Genomic DNA, 10,718 nt, shown 5'->3' on the forward strand with positions numbered 1-10,718 from the left:
TTTTGGGTGTTTTATTGTTGCCCATCCCTCAGTGTGTTACTGCTTGGTGACGTCCCTACCATTCAGGATCTACGATCTGTTGCCTGTGTCCTTCAATGAACGAGAGAGAAAATAGGATTTTTGTACTCACCGTAAAATCCTTTTTCTCTCCGTTCATTGAAGGACACAGGCCCCGCCCTCTTTATGGGGTGTACACTCCTAACTGCTTGTTACTAAACTGGAGACTTGTCAGCAGGTGGGGGGTTTGGCCACTGGCAGGGGCCGCCCCTAGGCTGTAATTGGTCTTTAGTTTTGTGCCTAGCGTCCTTCTCCTGCAGGTGGCGATATTACCCTACCATTCAGGATCTACGATCTGTTGCCTGTGTCCTTCAATGAACGGAGAGAAAAGGATTTTACGGTGAGTACAAAAATCCTATTTTTTTGTAACACTCCATTTGTGTATTTTATTTTAAAAGATTGGGTTTTTGTTTTTTTTAATCTGTTTAGTCGATTTAATCAAAAAATAATCGGCCAACTAATTCTGAAAATATAAGTTAGTTGCAGCTCTAATGCACAGAACTTACATTTGTAACAGTAACATAATTATACTATTTTAAAGGCATTTTGTAACCCCTTGCAGTGGGGCTACAAACCCCCTCCCCCCTTTGCGAGGGTTTTTCTGTGGGACGTTTACTTACCTGATACTTCAAGACCAGCACCCACAGCCTTTTCCTCTCTGCACTCCAATGATCAGAGGCCCACTGATGTCAACACGTCTAATGCAGGACCAATAGCCTTGCATTATATGTGAGGATGCAGAGTTGAGAGAAGGTGAGCGCTGACTGCCAGGGGAGCAGGGACTGCGTAGGTAAAAATCCTCTTTACCATACCCCTAGACATAAATGAGTAGTTAACCCTTGCAGTGCGGGGGGGTAGACCCACTACAAGGATAGTTTTTTTTTTTTCTTACCAGGTGGTAGACTTTAACTTACTATGCATTAAAACAGAGTGTAAAGAACAACTCTGGGCAAATTACAAATTAACACTTGCAGTGGGACTAACCCCACACTGCAAGGGTTAAGTGCTCGTTTGGATCTAGCGTCTAAAATAAAAAAAAATATATACTCACTTGAGCCTTTCTGACTGCTAGAACAGCTCCCACTACTTCTCTTTCCCTCCACCGTGGCTGTGTCCCTATTGAAGAGCTTTTTCTTCACATTCTGTGCTGGGACAAGCATCACTGGGGCAGGAAGCAGTGGCGTAACAATCGCAATAGCGACCCAGGCGGCCGCTATGGGGCCCGGGCACAGGGGGGCCTGGCTAGGTCATCCCTCTGATGCCGTATGGGTTGCTATGGCATGTAAGAGTGCTGGCTGTCACTGACGCAGCTCAGAAGCGGCGTTTCCCCCTCACAGCCGCTGCGGAGCTGTGTCAGTGACAGCCAGCAGCTACGGCAGAAGAGGCCAGCGTTCGCAGTGAAGGAGGAGGTGGGGCCTGCCTAAGAGCAACCCTGCCTCCTCTTACATCACTGGTCAGCGACCTAAGAGCAGGTGGGACCAGTGATGTAAGAGGAGGCGGGGCCCGTCAATAGAAGAGGAGGCGGGGGACGGAAGAGGAGGCGGGGCCCGGTGACCACGGAGGCGGACAGCGCTGACAGGTAAGAGGTGTGCAGCCCATCTGAGACCCTGCAGAGCCCACTATAGAGAGTCTATGGTGGGCTCTGCAGGGTCACTTTCAGGTGGGCAGTTTGGTACATCAGGTGGGCTCTGCAAGTGGCATAACTTGCAATCACGGGGCCCCATACAAAATTTTGCTATGGGGCCCTGTGATTTCTAGTTACGCCCCTGGCAGGAAGTGAGGGGAAATCCTCCTAAATGAGTTTGATGACAGCTGTGAAAACATGAGAGGTACTAACCTTTCCACATTTTTTTTAAAACTGAAAATTTTTTGTCTGGAGCTCAATGTTTCGTTCTCTGTCCATCTTCCTGTTCTGTGCGAACTACTGTTATATACCACCTTGTATTGTTACTGGCCCTTTAAATGAGAAGCTGTATAATGGAGATTCTGTATTTTACAGATGACACTCAGAGTAACCTTGCCAATTATCTGCTGAAGACAGTGTGCACTGATATTACCAATCTCATCTTCAATTTCCTGGCCGGTGATGTAATGATGGCAGTGGAAGTTTACACCACCATTACCAGTGAGGTATTAATATCTTTCTCTTACTCTCTGCATTAAGAAACCAGCGTTTTCTATGCTTGTGTTTTCTCTTACTATTATAAGCTAAAGTGCAGCCACTGGAAACATTGTATGAGTATGTGTATTCAATTGTACATAACGAAACTAGGTGATGGATGGAGAATTCTGGAAAACTGGGGCTTAAAGTGACACTAAACTCAGGAGTTAAATCTGTTAAATGGTTACTTTTGTTCCCCATGGTCCCTGTGTGTGTTGAACAGTAGCCACAGCTCCAAGCTCACTCCTTTGATAGCCTGTAATCTTCCCTTTAGTTTACTAATTTGCATTGAGATTGTAGTCTATCACGGGACTGAGCTTGGAGTGGTGGCTACTTTACAACACACACAGGGGCCATGGGAAACAAAAGTATCCACCCTCCAGAAGGAAGGACAGTGTCAGCACCAATTCAGAGATGATTTGAGGATCTACAGCCGAGTGATACACAAATAAGAGACATTTTTATTAATAGTTAATGTGCTTTTTTAAGATTTAAATCCTGAGTTTAGTGTCACTTTAAGGGAACATTCTTCCAATACAAGCTAGAGAAAGGAATTAAGGACATGATGATGACGTCAGATCCGTGAACCTCAAGTTGTTTTGTCCTCTGATTTGACAGAAATCTCTGAAGTATTGTTATGTTTTGATCACTTTATCAAAGCTGTTAGCATTTCTCATAATTGTTGTTATACTGTCTTTGCTAAGCATGCTGTACCATAATATGGCATCACAATAGGTATGATTGCATTTGTGTGGCATCATTATCAATGTACAGAGTGGTGCCATGGTATGACACTTCATTGTATGATGCTGTTTTGCATGTAATTATTATTGGGTGATGAAAGTTTGAGTGTAACTCGAAGTGAAATAGTTCAGAGAGCAGTCTGATCCTTGTACATTAGAGTCCTCTAGGGTACTAGTGACTGGATTTACTACATTGGAAGGGATAACAATCAATGTTTGTACTTCTTTTATATCATGACTTGCTTCAGTTACTTATTTTGCTTTGTGGGAAGTAGCTCAGCCAATATATTAACATATTCAAGGAGCCGTATTAAGCATTTTGATTTGGTAAGCATTAATAGTACTAATATATCAGCAATAACTGATGTGAGAACATGATTGTACGTTGTTGTATCGCAGAGTGGTGTTCCTGTGCTTGTGTGGGTTTCCTCCGGGTACTCCGGTTTCCTCCCACGCTCCAAAGGCCTGCTGGAAGGTTAATTAGCTCTTTGTCTAAATTGGCCCTGTATGTATGCATGCACGTGAGATAGGGACCTTAGATTGTAAGCTCCCTGAGGGCCGGGAACTATGTGAATGTGCACTATGTAAATTGCTGTGTAAATTGTTAGCGCTATATAAATAATTATAATAATAATAATCTGTTCTATTTTTCAGGTTAGAAAGAAAATGTTAAATAAATTCCAGGAGGAAGCCAAGGGCCCTTTGACAAAACTTAACAGCTCCTTGTCTGGAAAAGTAAGTGTTGTGAATGCATAATGTTTTCATACAGTTAGTGTCTTATCTGGATAACCTGTGCTTTGCTTCAATTCTCTCCATCCCCAGCAACTCCATTCAGTACTGGCAGCCTGGTTCTGCATTTTGATAACATAACCCCATTATCACTTTAGTGGGGTTACAACTAGGGATGCACCGAGACCGGAGTAATTTTGTTTACCGGTATTCGCCGATACCAATTTCCGAGTACCGGAAGTCCCATTCAGGAAGCCAGGTGGCGTGTAATGGCTCGTCACCTGGCTTCCTGATTAGCCGGGCAACGTGTAAAGACTCGCCACCCGGCTTCCTGATTAACAAGAAAGCCGTCCCATACGAATCCCTCAGTGCGGATCTCTGTCCCCTCTCACCTCGGCATGTCCAGCCTGTCACCCCCCGGGGCCTCTCCACGATACCCGGCTTCCCGATACAGGATGTATCGCGCTAGGCATCGGAGCATTTGGGCGAGTACTTGCCCAAATACTCTGTATCAGCACCGCTATCGATACTAGTATCGGTGCATCTCTAGTTACAACACTTTCTCTGAACGTGTTTCTGAACATCAGAGCAGAGGATCGGCTTTTTAGGCATAAGAAGCTTTGTATTTGTGTGCATCCATTTCTCTTTTGCAGAATGTATTAACTGAGTAGATTCAAACCAAGAAGAAAACTTTTAGGCCTTGTTCACACAAGCGCGGAGCAGGTGCAGAGCAGTTGCAGACCGGATCAAAACTGCGTCCAATGTATTCCAATGGTATTTTTAGCTCCAGTTCACATCGCAGCGTGCAGATCCAGAGCAGGTGAAAAAACTGCAGCAGGCCCTATTTTACATGCTCTGGATCTGCAAACGCATCAACGCATCAAATGCCTGGAACGCACTGAAAGCCCATGTTAAACTAAAAAAAAAAAAGATTTAAACCAAAAACGGCCCGGAATCCATCAAAAACGCGGCAAAAACACGGCACAACCCACTGCACTGCGTGTGCAGAAACCTGAGCGGATCTGCTCTGCATTTGGTGTGAACAAGGCCTTAAGGGTTGATGAATTAAAGGCAAATAGTCTGTTCACTTTGCAAGGGAAGTGTCTCCTTCATTTAGTAAATGAGGTGAAGCTCTACTGACTTCCATCACCCAATCATGTGCAAGCAAAAAGGTTGTTTTTTTATTTTCCTTGCACATGATTTGGGCATACCTTTTTAAGGTGATATGTTTATCACATTCACCAAGCTGGGGGGCAATGTTCCCTTGCAAAGTGTACAGCCTGTTTCCCTTTAGGAAATCAACCCCTTAGTTTGCAGAATGCAATGAAGGTTTTATTGCTTTGTACTGGAATTTTAACATACAAGTGATGCAGCCAGCTTGTAACACCAGGCTACTTAGTCTTCATTCACACTTGCGTTTTTGTGCTCTATATGCAGAGAAAAATCTGGCTAGAGGCTATCCTGTAAGTTTCCCAGTTATATGTATGGCAGTGTGTTTGAAACTTTATAGAGACAACACAAAAGAGAGTAGTGCCATAGTTTAGTTTATCAATATCAAATGTATTAATCAAATATATTAGGGCTTGTTCACACCAAATGCAGACCAGATCTGCATGAGTTTCTGCACACGCAGTGCAGTGGGTTGTGCCACGTTTTAGATGCGTTCCGGGCTTTTTTTTTTTTTGTTTAAAATGGGCTTTCAGTGCGTTCCAGGGCGTTAGCATGTGTTTTCCAGAGCAGGTAAAATTAGGCTTGCTGCCGTTTTATTACATGCTCTAGAACTGAACGCTGCGGTGTGAACTAGAGCCCAAAATACCATTGGAATACATTGGACGCAGTTTTGACCCGGTCTGTAACTGCTCTGCTCCTGGAACGTGCTTGGTGTGAACAAGGCCTAAAAGATGCACTCACATAATTGTTTGTGAGTGCATCTTTTCTATAGTTTTATTAAAGCTGAACTCTGGACACAAGAACTTTTCATTAAATATATTCCTCAATAGCCACAATTAATATAAAAAGACACCAAATGCCTTTGCAAACTCACATTATAAAGTAGAGGTGACATCATCACTGTGCTTCACATGGCCTGATCAGAGAGCAGAGTTGAGGGAGGGACCCAGCAGGTCATGCCCACTACTGGCTTTCTGCAGAAAACTACAGGATGGGGCAGAGACTGGACCAGTCACCTTGCACAAGGAGAGAGAGCAGTGACTGGTCTTTATTACAGGAAGCTCTTGTACAGAGGCAAAGTTTCACACTGGATTACTGCACATATCTGGAGGAAATACACAAAACACAAATCCCGCTATCGTACGAGAATCGTGCAGTGTATGGAAGGCGTGCGACCGTTTCTAATGTACGGTCGCACGACTTTTGTATTTCGAGCATGTTGGAAAACCAGCCGAGAATCGTACAATTTTCGGCTGGTAACATGATCGAGAGACAACTGCCGAACGGGCCAGTTCAGCATTGCAGTAGTACATAAACTCTGTACATTGTAATTGTTTTATCATTCTGTAGAATAATGGAACAATTGCATTTTTCTGACTTTGACTATTTTTAGGGGATCATCAAATCCCAGGAACCTGGTGGCACCTAACTTTTTGGCCTCTTTTCTGCTGTCAGCGTATGGTCCCTGGCTTCTTAAAAGCCATTCAAAACGACTTACTGGATCCAGGCATGCATTTGTCCATTCCTGGGTTATGAAGATTGAGAGTATTTACGGTGTCTTCAAGTTCCATTTCCCTATTCTTGGACAGGAGAACTTTTCAGAGGGGGCATTACAATGACAATCAAGACACTAAGACAATCAATCTACTAAAAGATGTTTTACATTGTGTATTTTGTTTTCTTTACACAGAATATAGAAGAATTTCTGTCTTTTCTGGACTCGGCAGCAGATGCATGCGGCATCCTAATGAAGAAAGGAGATAAGAAGAAAGAAAGGTACTTGCATCTGTTAGGCTGGAATGGAATTGGGGATGAGCACATGTAGTTAGTAGTTTAGTTTACTCTCTCTCAGCCTTTATCTGCTTGTTTACAAACTCAGAAATATATGGGGCTGCCATTGCTGACTTTTTCTCTTACAAATGCTAGTTTCTTGGCTATCACGTTGATCCTATGGCTATAATATACCTTTCTTGCGGCACTAACCTGGAACAGGTATGTAAATCAGGCGTTCAGACTTTGACTTTGATTTTCAAATCTTCATACTGCTCACTCTTTGTCAGTAACTGAAAATATTGAAGCCAGAGACACCTAGGAAACTAGTATTAGGAGGTGAGCAATGGCAGCCCTCATATTTCTCTTGGTACAGGTTTCCTCAACGAGCTTGAAAACTGCTAAGAGATTATTAAAGGTTTAGCAGATGCTTGTCAAAGCCAATGCTGCTGAGACTAGCTTTTATAAGCTAAATACAAGTAATTCTCATGCTCAGGAGCCAAATTGGACTGGATAACAGTTTTCCACATTTTGTGGATAAATGTAGATACTAACTCAGTAAAAGTAGCTCAGTTGAATGAACTCCCTTATTGTAAACACTTGGTGCAGTGTTGGGATAATTCACCTTTAAGAAGCTTTAAAGTGATATTCAAGTCAAAACTGGAGCAGACAGAATCTGCCCATGGCAACCAATCAACCTCTCTCTTCAGTTTGTTCAGTTAAGATTTGAAAATAAATATATTCTCTTTGAAAAATACACATATAGATACATATACCGTATTTTTCGCTCCATAAGACGCACTTTTTTCCCCCCAAAAGGAGGGGGAAAAAGTGCCTGCGTCTTATGGAGCGAATCCCGACGCCCGAGACATGCAGTTTCGGGCGCCGGGCGAGTAGTAGGAGATCACTCGTATTAAAGCCGAGCGGCGGCGATCGAGTTCAGCAGTAATACGAGATCACTCGTATTAAAGCCGAGCGGCGGCGATCGAGTTCAGCAGCAGGAGCCACTGCTCGTTTAATACGAGTGATCTAATGAGATCACTCGTATTAAAACCGAGCAGCGACGACGATCGAGATAACCATAGAGCAGACGAAGAATAGACGTTCTTCGCCTGCTCTGTGTCATCACTGAGACCGTGGCGCTGTAATCACAGCGCCACCTGTCTCAGCGGTCACTAACTGCAGCTTCTGTCACAGCTTCTGTCATAGAAGCTACAGTCTCGAGTGCTCCATAAGCCGCGCCGGACCTCCCTGCGTCCTATGGTCCGGTGCGTCTTATGGACCGCAAAATACGGTAGATTGCGCCAGAATATGCGTAAATGTGATTTGACATATACGGTATTTCTCTTTTGTTATATATTTCTCCCCGTCACTTACCCCATCTGGCTCTTTCTTTTCTTGTCATTTCTTATCGCTTCTCTGCTTTACTGTGTACCCTTGTGGTCCAGCTTCTTTTCTTTTTGCAAGGATGTGCAGCGTCTGGTCGTTCTGCTGACCACTGATATCAGGTTTTGCCCTTCTGCTGGGTGCATCCTAATCCCATTCCCTTTTTGTTGCTAAAGTTTGATACGTTTTAGATACAACCACTGCAGCTTTTATGCTCATGTGTGAGATTTGCGGTTGGGTAGTCCTGAGCATTTTGCCCCTTCCTTTTGAGCCGGGGGGGGCCTTGAAGATACTGGCGGCCTTTGGTAGCATATTATATTTTATGTCTTTGCGGCACAATTTGTTGTTTCTCTGTCTGCACTTGTGAAAAGATTTCAAAATAAAGAAATACATATTTTAGGTATGGTGTGTGAATAGGAACACATGACAATCCTATAGTGGGTTTTCTCAAATTTGACTGCGAAAGTGCAAATGCACTTTAAACACCAACCTGAAAAGCAAAAGGTAACAAAGACTTTCGAGATTACAATAGAATGTTAGTGGGATTGTGGAGGCTTTGTATGTGTTTGTATATTTTTGTTACCACTGACGTGTTGGTGCTTTGTTAGAGGCTTCCTAGCAAAGGGTTTATAGACGAAGAAGGTGGATAATGTTAACAAGAGTGCACTACAATTCACTGTTTATAGATGCTTTAGTCTGTGGTGTTTCAGTGTTGCCGTCCCTGTGGCTGACGTACTAACAACGCAGAAATGTGATTTCATTTGAACATTTTGCTTAGTCTAAATTCCCCAACCACGGCTGTGACCAGGCTACTAAAGAGTACAGGCCAGCTTGACCTACCATTGTGTTTTTTGGATTTGGAATGTCCACATTTAAAGATAGAAGGATCATTGACTAGCCACAGAATGTGCGTTAAGTTGTAAACATGCCAGTGAGATGAATGTTTTTCTGTCTTTCTAAAGACTGCTGTGTTTATGGATCTGGTGGATGTCAGAACATTTCTTTTTGTGGTTTTCTCTAAGCCATCTAAACACCTCCTGAAAGCATACCATAGTTTACTCTCGTTTGTTTTGTCTCTTACGCGTTAGCCGTAACATTTATGTACACGCATTCCAGCCACACATTCAGATGTAGGCAGAGTCCACATAGATATGTTTTAACATATTCTGGTCAGGAGCCATTAGGATTTAGGGAATAAAAACTATTATTCCATATCTTGCATTAATGACAGCCAACAATCTCAAACCAAATGGATGCCTTTTGGGAATGGGGCTTAATAAATTAGGTGGTATCTGTGCTGTAAACCTTCAGTTCTGGTTGCATGGTTTGGGCACCAATGCATAGAAAATTGACTGAAATGTCACCATCCATCTTGAAATGATGACATTTATGTTTTTTGGATTTTTAAGAAATTATTAAAAATTAATACAGTCTATTCTAAAATTGTACTACTGTACATTCTGTTTAATGGGAATTAAATCCATATGGGCCAAGACGAGACCCAGTACACAGCCCTGGCGAGACCCAGCATTTAAAGAAGAACTATGAGGTGAGTGAAAATCACTCATCCGCATAATTCGAGGCGACATTTGACAATTAAACTGTCACAAGTCGGCTCAATAGATCGGGAAGTGAGCGAACACATACCGTCGCTCCCTCACTTTTCGATCGTCTCCATGCAGTGAGCGGTGACTATCAGTCACGGCTCCCCGCAGGGATTCCACGCTCCGATCCTCCAGCACTGACTGGAGGAACAGACGGGGAAGGGGGCGGGTACAGCTGGCACTGCCTCTAGATAGGCAGAGCCAGCTGTCACACACGCAGCTGAGCGGATCTCGACGGTAATGTCTGGATCCGCTCCGGCTGCGGCGGTCTCAGTATACCGCAAGCTGTAGCTCACGATATACTGAGCTTTGGGTGACGGGAGGACGCTAGTTTATGTCCTCCCGAGCCCCGTAGGAGAACTATGGGGAAAAACACTTACCCCATAGTTCTTTTAAATGCAGGAAATCGAAGCAGAATGCATTCTGCTAAAGTAGGGCCAGTACAACATGGAACTTTTTAGAAAAAGTTTTAGGTCATTTTTTTTAAAAGCTTTCATTCACACCAAATGTGCAAGACCAGGCAATTTTCTTTGTCACAGATGGGCTCAGTGCACATCCCTGTTTTGTGGTGGTGTGCACAGAAAAATAGTACTGCATGCAGTACTTTTTTCACCGCAGCGGGCCGCAACATTGCACCCCGCTGTGCCCATAGAATGTAAGGAAATGTCACTTGGGACATTTCAATAAAGTTCTAACAAAAAATAATGTAAACAGTGTAATGCACCAGGATCAGTGTATCTGCACTGTGACTGCTAACACACACCAGTGGCTGTGCATTGTAGCGCAGTTGCTGGTTTAAATGCAGCATGACAGTCGGCTGTCTCAGTACTGCACTGTTTCTGGGTGAGGTGGACTGGTAGTCCAGCAATGTAGATGTGACCGCACTAGCTGGTTTCCTGGTCGTCCTCTTTTGCTAACATTTCTGCTGAGAATACTCTTCTGGATCCTGAGAGGTTCCTGCTGCTGGAGAGTCAATAGGAAGTGTCCACATTATGCAGGTAGTGATTTAGAAAAACAAAGAAGGATTAGAGGACTCGGGCCTGGAGTATTGCAAGACTGCAGATTTGTCTTCATTGCCAGCGAATAGTTTGGGATTTG

The 10,718-nt window shown here is 43.6% G+C and overlaps 1 protein-coding gene across 1 annotated transcript in view; it reads left to right on the plus strand.

The window, feature by feature from the left end:
- Positions 1 to 10,718, plus strand: part of UFL1 (UFM1 specific ligase 1) — a 51,600-nt gene that overhangs the window by 36,002 nt on the left and 4,880 nt on the right. The window contains exons 15-17 of the mRNA XM_018558809.1: positions 2,057 to 2,187; positions 3,616 to 3,696; positions 6,551 to 6,636. Of these exons, the coding sequence (XP_018414311.1) occupies positions 2,057 to 2,187; positions 3,616 to 3,696; positions 6,551 to 6,636 (298 nt within the window). The remainder of the gene's footprint in view (positions 1 to 2,056; positions 2,188 to 3,615; positions 3,697 to 6,550; positions 6,637 to 10,718) is intronic.

The sequence above is a fragment of the Nanorana parkeri genome, unplaced genomic scaffold, assembly GCF_000935625.1.
Source record: "Nanorana parkeri isolate BGI_ZX_2015 unplaced genomic scaffold, ASM93562v1 scaffold360, whole genome shotgun sequence".
NCBI lineage: Eukaryota > Metazoa > Chordata > Amphibia > Anura > Dicroglossidae > Nanorana > Nanorana parkeri.